Source organism: Eptatretus burgeri, chromosome 9 (assembly GCF_056783735.1).
Source record: "Eptatretus burgeri isolate ZD-2024b chromosome 9, Ebu_testis_v1, whole genome shotgun sequence".
Taxonomy (NCBI): domain Eukaryota; kingdom Metazoa; phylum Chordata; class Myxini; order Myxiniformes; family Myxinidae; genus Eptatretus; species Eptatretus burgeri.
Window position 1 is genome coordinate 82,218,242 of NC_140969.1, and position 14,672 is coordinate 82,232,913.

Genomic DNA, 14,672 nt, shown 5'->3' on the forward strand with positions numbered 1-14,672 from the left:
GAACTCAATAATGATAAGGAGTGCAAGTATGCTTTAACTGTTATTGATTTGAGGAGTAGATATGCGTGGGTTGTCCCTTTAAAAAACAAAACAGGTAATACTCTTATGTTTGCCTTTCAACAGATATTTAATAGAAGTAAGAGAAAACCTAAAAAAATTGTGGACTGATGAGGGGACAGTTTTATAACAAGACATTTATGAATTTTCTAAAAAACAACATATTTCTAATACATAAATATACAGTACATTATACAGTACCTTGAATGAAGGAAAAGCCGTTGTTATTGAGCGCTTTAATCGCACTTTAAAAGAGAGACTATATAAAAAATTCACACAACTCGGTTCTCAACAATGGTCATGTTTTATTCAGGATATTGTAGATAAGTATAATGACACGATTCACACGTCAACGAATACGAAACCATCAGAAACATTGACAAAATTAAAATATGAAAAAGAGATTAATATCAGAAAACCAAAGTTCCAAGTTGGTGATATCGTAAGAATATATAGGTGGAAATCTCATTTTGAAAAATGTTATACAAAGCGATGGACAAATGAACTTTTTAAAATTGTTGATGTAATAGATACAGTTCCTTGGACTTATAAGGTACATGATTTAGAAGGGGAAGAGATTTTAGGTTCATTTTATTCACAGGAATTACAAAAGACAAAACTAGGTAGATAATACTCAAGGGAGCAATCGGTTGGCGCTTCACCCCCCTCTACTATACACCTTTATGGACACTCGAGGACCAAGTCCGAGGTGTATAACAGGTGGCATCTGCCGAGGGTTAAATTCAAAAATATATATAATGTGTGTCAAAGGGGACATTCTTAGATCTGTGAACCCCAAACACAGAATCCTCAACTGAATAGTCAGTCAAGGCTTAGCTTTTGTTTCTTGGTGTGTGTGCAATGGGGGACGTTCTTAGATGTGTGAACCCCAAACACAGAATCCTCAACTGAATAGTCAGTCAAGGCTTAACGTGTGTGTGTGTGTGTGTGTGTGTGTGTGTGTGTGTGTGTGTGTGTGTGTGTGTGTGTGTGTGTGTGTGTGTGTGTGTGTGTGTGTGTGTGTGTGTGTGTGTGTGTGTGTGTGTGTGTGTGTGTGTGTGTGTGTGTGTGTGTGTGTGTGTGTGTGTGTGTGTGTGTGTGTGATATAATATAACAGGGGGCATAATCAACCCCATCCCTAACCCACCCTTACCCTCACATTCAAAATCACAACCCCAACCCTCACCCACCCTAACCCTCACGTTCAAAATCTCAACCCCCACCCTCACCCCCACATTCAAAATCTCAATCCCAACCCTCACCCACCCTAACCCTCACATTCAAAATTTCAACCCCAATGCAAACCCACCCTAACCCTCACATTCATAATCTCAACCCCAACGCAAACCTGTCCTAACCCTCACATTCTAAATCTCAACCCCAACCCAACCCTCGCCCAACACAATATCTTTTTTTTCAATCTGTATTTCAACAATATATATTTTTTGTTTTTTTCTCTTCTTCCAATTCTGTCTATTAAGGTTTTCATGTTTGATGAAGTCGAAAGGGGGAGTAAGAACCTTCCTGCATCTTTTTCCCAGAACTAACAATATATATATATATATATATATATATATATATATATATATATATATATATATATATATATATATATATATATTTTTTTTTTCTTCTTGCAATTCTGTCTTCTCAGGCTTTCAGGTTTGATGAAGTAGAAAGGGGGAGTAAGAACTTTCCTGTACTTTCTTCCCAGAACTTTCTTGATATTGCTCTCATCAAGCACCATCCAACAAAGAACCACATCGATCGGTTGAGATCCCCAAGAGGACTCTTGGTAGAAACCACATTTCAAGTCTCCAAAATAAACCCAACTTTCCAAGTTTCCAAGGTATAACCACTTTCCTGTTGAGTTTCCAAGATATGTATCACATTGTGAGTTATCAAGCCAGAACCCACATTTCAATTCTCCAAAATAAAACCAACTTACAAAGCCTCCAATGAATAACTCATTTCTTGATTTTTTTCAAAATTTGTGAGTCTCCAAGGTGGGCTCCATATTTAGAACCATCTTGGCAGAACCCTTTTCCCGAGTCTCCAAGGTAGTTATTTAAACCATCAAAGCAGAACTCATTTACTGATTTTTTTTTTTTTTTTTTCAAAATCTGTGAGGTCTCCGAGGTTGGTTTCATATTTAAAACCACCAAGGATAACTCATTTACTGATTTTTATTTATTTATTTATTTTTTTTCAAAATTTGTGAGTCTCCAAGTTAGGCTCCAGATTAAGAACCATCTTGGCAGAACCCTTTTCCCGAGTCTCCAAGGTAGTTATTTAAACCATCAAGGCAGAACTCATTTACTGTTTTTGAAAAAAAAATTGAGTCTCCAAGGTTGGCTCCATATTTAGAACCATCTTGGCAGAACCCTTTTCCCGAGTCTCCAAGATAGTTATTTAAACAATCAAGGCAGAACTCATTTACTGATTTTTAAAAAATTTGCGAGTCTCTGAGGTAAAACTTATGTTCTGGTTCATCAAGGTATAACTTGTTCAGTGGGTATTGTCTTGATAACTCACAATGAGTACCATTGATGTAAAACTCTTTCTCAGGATTTTGCGGGTCTCCAAGGTATAACTCTTTGGTTGGGTCATCAAGGTCGAGCTCATTCTGTGGGTCTTGGTCGCTCACAAGGTCTTCAACCAAACCAACAATTTTGTCCCAAGTTGTGGCAAAAGCAGTATTTTCATTTCGTATTTCTGATACAATTTCCTGTGAGAGAAAATAATAATGTATTAATTAAGTGATTTAATTATTAAATGATTATATGCTTAAATCAAACTCTGTAAATAGGAAAATAAAATCTTACCTCAATAGATGAGGTTTGAATCCAGTTCATCAACTTGAAGGTTTAGTTCCATACAAGTAGTAGAACTCCAATGAACTCCAAAGTCATCCCAATCAAGCTCAGCACAGCAGTCCATTCTCAGTAAAAGTAATAATATGTTTAAATTCAGTCTGGGTTTTAAGCCTTTAAATAGAAAGACTGGTGGGTGTGGTTTCCTTTGGAAAAGAGATTAACTGGAAATGATGTAAGAGTCGGTGGTCCGACAAAAGTGGGCGAGGCTTAAGAAAAGTGATCGGAGCTTAGGAAAAGTGGGCGTGGCTTTAAAAGGGGCGTGACTTATGGAAAGTGGGCGTGGCTTATGCAAAAATAATCTGAGGCTCAGGAAGTAGTCAAACAAGAAAGAACATTAAAAGAAGTTTATCATTTTATCTCTGCTCAACAAAGACATTAAGACCAAGAACTGAGTTCCAAAATAATATTTGTGAACATACTCGATGGTGATGAATGTAATCGGAAAATTAATTTATTACCTGAAGTAAAACATGGACAAATATTCATTGGCTCACTCTTTCAATGGAGTGATAATATAAGAGAAATGTTGTTTTAATCAGTGTCTCAATGGGACAGAGATCTTAATTATAATCCCAATTTAGGTCAGTCCCTTAAGTTAATCCCAATTTAACATTGGAGGGGGAGGGTTGAAGGGTGGAGGAGGGGAAGGGGGCAGAGATTAAACTCCTGGTTTGAGCATTTTTAGTCTTTCTTGAGACAGAGTTTTTTCAATTCATTTGTATTATCCCAGTCTCCTATTTAGGGGTTTAGGGGTTAAATTAAAGAGTTCCCCCCCCCCCATTCATTTGCATGGGAGAGGGGAAAATGGGGAGAAAATCGGAATCCTGTTTCGAGCTTTTTAACCTTAAATCAGAGTTCCCCCTTTTCCCCCATTCATTTGAATGACTGCACTAGAAACCCCATTAATCTACGACTGTCATACTCCATTGCATTTTGTTGGATTTCTTGTGATGTCACAAAGAAGAATTTGATCCCTCCTATATTCTTCTCTGCCCACTGGAAAATCTCTTCAGCTGTCAGAATCTGATTCTGTCGAGTGGCCAGCAAACTTGCCCTTGCAACAAGGCGCTTCACAGTTGCTCCAATCCCATCACATTACTCCATCTTGTGGTGTATGTCATAACTCATGACTTCAAATAGAGAACTGCAGGACATGTTTTTAAAATTAAAACCCAAGCATATGTTTGGATTATCATTACAAGAATTTATTTTTGAATAAAAAATGTACTTATAATTCTTAATTTATGAGAAGAATAATCTAAGTTGTTACATAACCTCAGTTAATGCCCCCTGCATATTCACCATTTTTGGTCAAAGTGGCATTTTCAGCTTCCTTCAGATAGAAATATATGCATTTATCAGGCATTCTGATAACAGATCCTTAAATTTCATATGCCATTTTATAAATATCTGCAGTATCACTTTGCTAGAGTGTTCAGTTTCAGATTTATAAGCTCATGAATATGAAAAAAATGAATAATTAAAAAAAACGTGCTTGTAAATAAAAATTTATTTTAATATGAAGCCATGGGCCTTAGATAAAATTATTCGGTCAGTAGACACATCTTATATGAGGCAATCTTTAGAAAAAAAAATTAAGATCCTAAACCCCGAGCCACATGGTCAAACCAGGGGACAAAATTGGTCCATTTCAGAGCCCTCGGAGGCAAGGACTTATGGTAAAACTTTTATAATTCATCACCTAACTGTATTATCCCAACAAAAATGTATCTATGGATAGATAATGATCCTATAATCACTGTGTTATGAGGAAAAAAATCTAATAGTCCATGAGCCAGGTGGCCGATTTTGAGGTTTTGGTATCAAGCGACTGAATAAACGCCGTTGTGATTTTTGGGTGGCCAAATGTCTCAAGTATTCAAAAAAGTTGAGCGGACCTTTCAGATCAGTAGCTTAATACCCCTACGGCAGCCATTTTTAAAGATGGCCACCATATTTTTTGAAATCCATATAAGCAAATTTAGAGTACAATTAGTCAACTTTGGGTTAAGGTAGACAGACTTGTGAGTGCTCATTTTGTTTGTTAGAACCTGCTGAATCTTATGATATGTGGATTGTTTAGTTTTTCTGCGTTTCTGAGCTCGGCATTGAACTTTGTATGTGAAAATTGCGACTATTTTGTCACATTTCATCAAAATATGCAGAGAACTTCCCTGACTACATCGTTAAAACTATTGTTCTGGTGATAATTTTACTTTGCTTGAGTCAATATGGTTCTTCTGAATCTATAGAATGTGTAGTATAACCCATGTGAGGCCATTATCCCACTGAAAATGGATATATTTTGGAAATTCATTTCCGTGTATTGACTGAATTTGGGGTAGGGGTAGTTGCAGTTCAAAATGAAGTCCACTCCCCATGTATCAAAAGTTCACTCAGATTGGTATTTTACGTCAAAATATCCACTTTTAACAAGGTTTGCACATTTTTCTAAATTTGCTTTAACCCTTTAAGACCGAAAATATCCCGCAAATACGTTTTTTTTAATAGCCTGTGAATAAGTAATTGCACGCGTACTCAGTCAGAAAATGACAAAGAATAATCCCACAGGTATAAAAGTAGTCATCAGTTAGTAACAAGAAGAACCATGGATTTACTATTGTCTGTTTTGAAAATTCAGAGTTCTTTCTGGGACCCCCTGTACTTCTTAATTCACCGTGCTGCCACCATGTGGAAACACAGCAAAACGAATTGTTTGACATAACTGTACATTTCCTTCATTGGGATAAGGGAGAAGATTCTCATTGATTTTAATTTATCTATCTGTTATGTTCATTACATGATCCCAAAGTTTTTCACAAGTTATTATCATCTTTTACTCATCAACCCCCCATCCATTACCATATAGAGGCCTAGAGAAGTGCACACTCACAATGTAGCAGTGGTCCTATAGAAGTACACAACATGATATACATACATGGTGCTGCTCTTGTAGATGCAAATGCTTAGAGCCTGGGGTAAAGGGGGGCGCATTCCCATCACTCACTTGCCTATGATCCCATTCTTCATTAAAAACTGCAAGGGGAAAATCCCTTTTTCAGATGTTTGCAATTTGGGGTTTTTCAATCTGGCTGGTGTACCATTTTCGAAGTTAAAAAGGAAGCGATTAACCAACTACTGTGGAACACATTGTGGCCTATAATTCAGTTGACGTTCTATCTTTTCAGGTCCCATTTTGAAAATTTCAAAGAGAAGACAGAGCCATACGTCATGGCCGATTCTGAGGAAGACTGCAGGAAAACGAAGCGCCCAAGAGTTGAAAAAGCCAAATGTGCAATATGTGAGGAAGAATGTTTTGTAGATGAACTTGTTAAACTTAAAGACATTGCGTCTTGGCAAAGACTTAATGAAATTGCTAAGATAAGACATATTGAACCTATTTTGAGGATTGCTGATGCCAATCCTCCATCCGCACCGGATATGTTATCATAAGAAATGCAGACAGACTAACCCATGTTAAAAATCTGAGAAAAATTCAGGGTGATCTAGGTAACTTGAGTAGTAAGCCTAGTTCTGTTCAGCGGAGGTCTTCACCCCAGTCCACAGATGCTGCGGACAAATCACGTGTCTATCCAGAAGTATGCATCTTCTGCGAGAAAAAGACAAAGTACATTCAAGGTTCCCACACAAGGGAACCGCTCATTCAGTCCTCAGAACTAAGGGCTGATGAAACGGTACGTGATGCCGCTATTAGGAGATGTGATGAGAGAATCATTGCCCTCACATCCCGTGACATTATTGCTGCTGAAGGGCACTACCATGCCACCTGCTATAGGCGTTACACAGTCAACTCAAAACGAGACCAATCCACGGCACCAAAGACCACATCGCAGTCTGCAGCGGGCGACGATGGCTATGCCAACGCTGCGGGAGTCGCACTGGAGAAGTTATATTCGTATGTGCGTTGTAACGTATTGTTCAATCCTCGCCTGGTTTCCCTGGTAGAAATCACAGCAAAATTGGAATTGTTTTTCATTGAACAGGGTGTTGAAATTAGAGCGTCCACAAAAAAGAATTTACGCAGAAATCTTGAGGCTGAATTCGGTGACACCTTGCACTTTTTTGAAACAGATCACAGAGTGTTTCTTAGACCACATAACCTTAAAACCGTTTAAAACCTTAAAACCGAAGTTATCCGTTCAGAAAAGTGAATTCAGCTGTACAACCAAGGACAAGACTGTGTCCAGTTGATTGAAAATGTTGCAATCATACTCGGGGATAGCATCAAGGGTAGCATACAAGAACAAATGTGGCCTCCGCACCCCGAAGAACTGGACAAATCATACATTGAATTGCCAGAGTGTCTTATGACATTTTTGAAGGTGCTCCTGGGGGGTACACAGCGCGACACATCTGACCGAATCTCTCGGCTGTCATGGTCATTTGCGCAAGATATCCTGAATGCTGTGACAAATGCGCAGGTTGTCACACATAAGCATATCCTGTTAGCTTATGTTGTGAAAACATTGACAGGTAATGTGGAAGTCATCAGGACCCTCAATAGGCTTGGTCACTGTTGTTCCTATACCCGACTCGAAGAAATTGACACAGCATTATGCGTTGAGAAAGTTAGTCGAGGTGATGGTGGCATCCCCAAAGAAATTCATCCTGGTGTCCCAACTGTTTTAGCCTTTGATAACATTGACAGGAGGGAAGAGACACTGAGCGGAGAAGGAACAACACATCGTGTTAACGGTATTGTGATGCAGCCTGTGTCTTTAACCTGTGCTCTGCAGAGGCAAGATGAGCCAATCGTTTTTAAGCAGGAGAAAAGAAGAACAATTGAGACAGTTGGTGATTGTCTGCCATTGTATGTAGCAGGCCAGAGAATGGTTCCACCCCCACTAAACACCCCAACTTTGTCAATGCCATTCATAGATGCATCCACAAGTGCTCACCAGCAAAATTACATTTGGCTTCTTGTGCGGATGCATGATATTCACAACCAGATCATACCATCATGGACTGGATTCAATATCCAGACAAGGGACAATGTTTCAGTATCCAAGGACACCATTGGTTACCTGCCAACAATCAATGCCCCACCTTCAGATCTTTCAACTGTGCAAGAGATTCTGTGCAAATCAGTGTCCATTTGCCAGTCATTCGAACTTGACAAAATATGTGTGGTAATGGACCAAGCTTTGTATGCCAAAGCTACAGAGATAGCTTGGAAACACCAGTTGAAATTCGAACGTATTGTCTTGATGATGGGAAATTTTCATGTCATCTGCAATTTACTGGGCATAATTGGAAAGCTGTTTGGATCTGCTGGACTGTGTGATCTACCGGTTGAATCGGGGATAATAGCAGAAGGGTCAATTGAGAAAGTCTTATTGGGTCAGCAGTACAACCGTGCTGTGCGTCTTCATAAAATCGTTTATGAAAGGATGATGCGACAGGTTTGGTCAGGGTTTTTAGAGTAGTTAGACAACAGCCACCATGATGATCTGCACACTCTTGATGAAACCTTTCGATGTGTGGCTGATCTCCACGAAAATATGTGCTCTGTTACACTTGAATCACTTGAGCAAGACATGTCTTGCCAAAGGATACTTCATCTTTTTGAGGTATACTTGGGTGTTCTGCGTAATGATAGAGGTCCTGTTTCCGCATTCTGGATGACGTACATTGATCTGGTGGAAATATTACTTGGTCTGATCAGAGCCGATCGTGAAGCGATTGGTATCTTCACCTCACATGTATTCGGAAGATGATTCCATGGTGTTTTGCAATGGACAAAACCAATTACTCGCGCTATCTTCCAGTTCACTACGATCAGATGATGATGCTCAATTCTGTTTGCCCTGATCTTCACCAACATTTTCTCAATGGGGGGTTTTCTGTTCAGCGCAGCAGTGGAAACCCATTCGGGAAAATTGCTGAAGACCAAACCCTTGAGGAAACTGTAAATAAAGACACACAAACTTCAGGTGGAACCAGAGGGTTTAGCATGAAGCATGGGACCGTGTCTCGGTACTACCTCACTGCAGAGCATAGGGCAGAAGCCTTACGTCAACTCAGGGAACTAATTTTCATCCAAAGTTTCTCAGGACATCAGGATCTGCAAAGATCTCGCATCAGTAAAGATGAAGCGGACGTAAAGGCTGTGCAGCAAATGCTCGAGAGTAACTGGATGAATCCATTTGACGAGGGATATTCCGATCTGGTGAGCATTTCTACTGGGCTCAACGCTCCACCCGATGTCTGCAAGGACTTGCTCAGTGCACAGGAGAAGGGGGAGGAGGCGTTTATGCGGTTTACTTTGAAATTGGAAAGTGGAGAAGGTTTCTATGAACCTATAAAGAGACTGAAGCTGAAAACATTTGCTGACCGACAGAAAGTAACAACTGTGAAAACACGAGACAAAGAGGTAGTCCTGAAAGCAAACAACCGGCTCTTTGGTAAAATGATCCTTATTTCTGAAAACAGAAAGCTGGATATGAGAGACGTTCTTTCGTATCCTCAAGGACAAAAACCATGGTCATTGGTTTATGGGGATGGCACATTAAAAAAGACCGACAAAGCCAGGCTTGGGAATCATATTGAGAAAGAGGCAGCGAAGGTTGACCCACCATCAGATCGAACGGCCACGATAATTGATGGCATGGGTTTAGTTCAGAAAATGAATGGGGACAATCACACATTTGCTGAAATGTCACAGATGATCTTGAACTATGTACTCAACGAGGAGAAGGGAAGCAGCAGAATTGATGTTGTGTTTGATAATTACAAGGATAGTTTGATAAAAAATGCGGAGCGGATGAACCGAGGCTCTGCTGAAGGCATAGTCTTCAAAGAGATCCGGGCGGGCCACAGGATAAAAAAATTGGAAAAGGTTGTTGTCAAGTGGGGAGAGTAAGAATAATTTCATCGAATACTTGTCAAGTCGTTTGAAGGATCCATCATGCCAAAACAAAGTCTGAGACAGAGAACATTTCGTCACATCAGGCGAAAAATGTGTACGGATGGAAAGTGACCGGGTAGAGGAGGTTTCCGAACTTGAGTGTAGTCAGGAAGAAGCTGATACTAGGCTGATTCTGCACTGCAGACATGCTGCTTCTTCTTTTTCGAAAGTGATGGTTATATCAGAGCAACTGATGTCCTCGTACTCCTTCTTGGATTTCATCTTGAATTGGGAACAAGGGTACTGCTGAGATGAGGAAAAAAGAACAAAATTCGCATTATTGATATCAACCGCCTCGGAACAATTCTTGGAAAGGATGTGTGTAATGCTCTGATCGGACTGCATGCCTGGACGGGCTGCGATACAGTCAGTGCATTTGCAGGACAAGGAAAAGTAAAGTCGTTGAACAATATTCGGAAAGATGAAAGCTGTCGGAGAGTGTTCTCTGACATTGGTAAAGACTGGGAGCTCAGTGATGAAACATTTGCTCTTGTTCAGGCATACACATGCAAAATGTATTCATCGAATACAGAGATCAAAGAAGTCAATGCACTCAGATATGAACTGTTCAGGTCCAAACGGGGTGAAGTGACAACAGGACAATTGCCACCTTGTCGGGATGCATTGTATCAGCACACTAGAAGGGCTAATTATCAGGCTTCCATATGGAGAAGAAGTCTGGAGAACAAGCCGGATGTTCCAAAGCCAACTGATGAACATGGTTGGACCGTCACTGAAGGGGATGTAGCAATTCAATGGCTTACCATCCGACCTGCACCAGATGTTGTCCTGTCTTTGTTGTCTTGTGATTGCTCCCAAGCATGCAAGAAAGGCACATGTTCATGCATAGACAATGGTTTATTGTGCACACCGGCTTGCGAGTTAAAGGAGTGTGCTAATTGGAAAGAGGATGAGGATGAAGATGATTTCACGCAAGACGTAGATGACAGTGACGATGATGGTGATTAGTGATTTGAGAAGACTTTATTGCCACAGGCCTTCCTGAAGCATTATAACCAACTTTCTAGAATCAAGATAGATGCTAACTTCACACTAAAGTGGACTTTTTGTCAAGCTTTCAATTCCTGGGTCGTTATAAGTATTTTCAAGAATGTTTCACGAAAACTCGGCCAAAATACCTCATTTTTCGGATATATTTGTCATTTTTTTTTTTACAGAAAACGACTTGCAGAAACCACTTTTATTTCACATGAGAGGAATTTGCGTGTAACTTCGAGCAAAATGATCCCAAATAAAAGGTTTTAATCCATTCCAATGATGAGTTATTACATTTTAGTTATCTTTCCCAGTTTCGTCGGAGGGAATGGTGGCCATCTTTGAAAATGGACGCCGTAGGGGTATTAAGCGACTGAAATGAAACGTCCGCTTGACATTTTCTGACATCTGAGATGTCAAGCTACCCAAAAATCACAATGGCGTTTATTCAGTCGCTTGATACCCACTTTTCACCTGGCTAATGGACTAAGTTGTTCCATATTTTCAGGAGGGCTACTATAGTTTCACCTTATTTTAGCTCGTTTTGGCCCAAAAGCAATTTTTAGCTTCCTATAGAGTGAGAAATATGCATCCCAGAGGCTATCTGATGCCATAATAGAAAAATTTGGATGCCAATTAGTAAATATTTGCAATATTAACTTTCTGGAGGAGTCCATTATAAAATTCACAGACCTGAGCCTCGTCCTGGTGGAGGTGTTGCTCTCTTCATCAAAGACTCTATTCCTCACTCTCCCTGCACTGCTCTCACTCCCCCACACCCCCAGGAATACCTCTGGCTTCGGCTTCCCCTCCACTCCCACCTCATGTTTATATGTGTACTGTACCGTCCACCGAACAGTGATGACTCCATCTACACCTCACTCTCCGAAAACATGGACCATCTTCTATCTTCTCATCCAAACTCTCTCTTCCTCTTATGTGGCGACTTCAATTGTCATCACGCCAGTTGGCTAGGTGTGGGTACCTCTCTCACCTGCCATGGGACATCAGCAAAAGCTTTCTGTGACTCATTGGGACTGACTCAATCGGTCAACTTCCGACCCGGATCTCAACCAATGGTACTCCATCTCTTCTGGATCTGATTTTGACAAATTTCCCTGACAATATCTGCTGCTCTTCCTTCGCTCCAATTGGTTCTTCTGACCACGTCCTTGTTAAAGTGGACATCTCTCTGGCTGTTATCAGAGAACCACCTCACCGCCGTCGAGTCTGGCATTTCACTCAAGCCGACTGGCAGGGTCTCGAGCAGCCATCAAACTTACAGACTGGTCTCCTATCACTACTTTCTCAAACATCAACTCATCCTGGGAATTCTTTCAAAGAAACTTGCTCTCCCTCATGCACAGATTTATCCCCTCTCGTGTTCAGTTGTCTTACCCTTCCTCCCGCCCTTGGTTTACTGAAGCTTGTGGCGAGGCAGTTGTCCTGAAACAACTTGCCTTTGCCTCATGGAAAGCAAACCCAACTGAGGAGCAATCTCAGTTCTTTCCACAAAGCTCGGAACAAGTGTGTAGCTGCCCTCAGGAGAGCCAGAAAACAACATCTTTCTCATCTCAAGTCTGAACTCTCAAACCTCTCTCCCTCCTCAAAATCCTGGTGGCGTTTAATCAAATCTGTTTCTGGTGTATGTTCCCCCTCCATCCCCTCCCTTACCTCAAATGGCCGCACTGCTGATTCCACACGTGATAAAGCTGAATGTCTAAACTCGGTGTTTGCAGCTAAATCTTGTGTCCCAAACCCATCACTATCTCTACCCACTTTACCCAGTCGCACCCAACTGTCCCTGGACTCTGTATCCTTTTCTCCTGACAAGGTGGAGAGCTTGCTTTCAAACCTCGAGTCAGATTCTGCAACCGGTCCAGACGGCATCAGCCCACGTGTCCTCAAAGCCTGCTCTTCTGCTCTTGCTCACCCTCTCTCTGTTCTATTCACCCTCTCATTTTCCCAAGGTCATCTGCCATCTGCTTGGAAATCTGCTAACATCACTGCCCTGCATAAAAAGGTGCAAAAACAGATCCCTGTAACTATAGACCAATCAGCCTTCTCCCAATCATCAGCAAGGTTATGGAATCCATCATCGCTTCAGACATGAAATCCTTCCTCTTCTCCAATGGCTTGATTTCCAATCATCAATTTGGTTTCAGACCAGGTCACTCTACCCTAGATATGCTGCTACTGCTCTCCCATCAATGGATGGAGGTCCTCAATGCCAGACAGGAAATCCGAGCCGTATCCCTGGACATATCACGTGCTTTTGACACAGTCTGGCACCCTGCCCTACTCACCAAACTCTCTTCCCATGGTATTCAAGGCCATCTCCACTCATGGCTCGCAGACTTCCTCTCCTGTCGCAGTCAACGTGTGGCCCTAAATGGAGTTCTTTCATCCCCTCTTCCTGTGCAGGCTGGAGTTCCTCAAGGTAGCGTTCTGGGCCCTGTGCTTTTTCTGGTTTTCATCAATGATCTCTCGGACTCTCTGGAAAATCCTCTATTTCTCTTTGCCGATGACTCCACCCTCTGCCGTACCATCTGTCATCCCTCAGACCGGCAAGCAGCAGCTTCTTCGCTCACTGCAGATCTGGATAAAATCTACAAACTGGTCCAACACGTGGACCATGCCTTTCAATCCATACAAACCTCACACCCTCACTATGTCTCTTCGAAAGGACCGTTTACAAAACACCCCCATTCACTTTCTCAACAATCCTCTGGAAGAAGTCTTTTCATTCAAGCTTCTGGGTCTCACTATCTGCCATGACCTTTCCTGGGAAAGTCACATTTCCAACCTTGCCTCAAAAGCCAGTCGCCGACTGGGAATCCTCCGTCGTGCAAAGTCCTTCCTTGGCCCTCTTGAGCTCCTGACCACTTACAAAGCTTTTGTCCGTAGCCTGATGGAGTACTGCTCTCCCCTCTGGGCTGGTGCTCCTGCCTCCCACCTTTCTCGACTTCACGCTGTCGAAACCAGGGCTTTTAAGATCATTGGCATTTCCCGCAATGAAGCTGAGTCTTTGGGCCTCTCACTCAATCACCGCAGGTTGGTCGGTGGTCTTTCTGTCTTCTACCGACTCCTCTCCAAACTTGCCCCGCCCTGCTCTCTGTGATTTGTCCCAACCACATTTCCACAGGGCGCTCAAGGTCCGCCAACAACCCCCTTCTGGTAAAACTACCAAAATCACAGAATCACTGCTCATCTTCACTCTTTCATTCCTCTTTTTTCCCGCCTTTGGAATAAACTTCCTCACTCTATTCTTTCCCCATTCTTCCCTCCAGGCTTTCAAAACAGCTGTTCACCACCACCTCTTATCTTCCCCCATCCAAATCCTCGATCTTTTCTACCCCGATAATCCACCCAAGCCCACTTCCTTCAATTCTCCTGCTTTCCTTCCTGAAAGTCCCTTTAATGTCCATCTTCCCCTCGCCATGTTCCCCGTCCCATCCCCATCCCTCTCCCTTCCACAGTTCACCTGTGTCTGTTCCCCAATGTTTTGTCCCTTTCACTCCCGCCCCTCTTGTCTCATGCCTCCTTGCTGTGAGTTGTGTGTTAGCTCTCATACGAGCCTCGACCAAGGTATACAAAAAAAAAAAAAAAAAAAAAAAAAAAAAAAAATTATAAGCCCCTGAAGTTGAAAAAAAAATGCGTTTTCACATTTGGCATTTTTAGGGCAAAATTTCAAAGGTCTCTCGAGATAGATATTTTTTAAACTATGAGGAATTGAAAGCTAATGTTTTGCATGGTGGGTAGAGCCATATAGATCTACATTTAAGAATTTTTCCAGCAAAATCTGAGGAGGTGAC

At 41.5% G+C, this 14,672-nt stretch overlaps 1 protein-coding gene across 4 annotated transcripts in view; it reads left to right on the plus strand.

Annotated features, from left to right (window-relative positions):
* Nucleotides 1–1,697: 1,697 nt before the first annotated feature.
* The window catches only part of LOC147020455 (uncharacterized), a 17,033-nt gene continuing 4,058 nt past the window's right edge, over nt 1,698–14,672 (plus strand). For 2 of the 4 annotated variants that reach the window (XR_015061842.1, XR_015061843.1), the window contains exons 1-2: nt 1,698–1,906; nt 6,122–6,234. Coding sequence is in view for 2 of the 4 variants with exons in the window: in XM_085895780.1 (XP_085751906.1) it covers nt 7,202–8,380 (1,179 nt within the window). In the remaining 2 variants the exon portion in view is untranslated. Of the gene's footprint in view, nt 1,907–6,121; nt 11,464–14,672 lie in introns of those variants that run through there. The other 2 variants (XM_085895780.1, XM_085895781.1) reach the window with 1 other exon arrangement.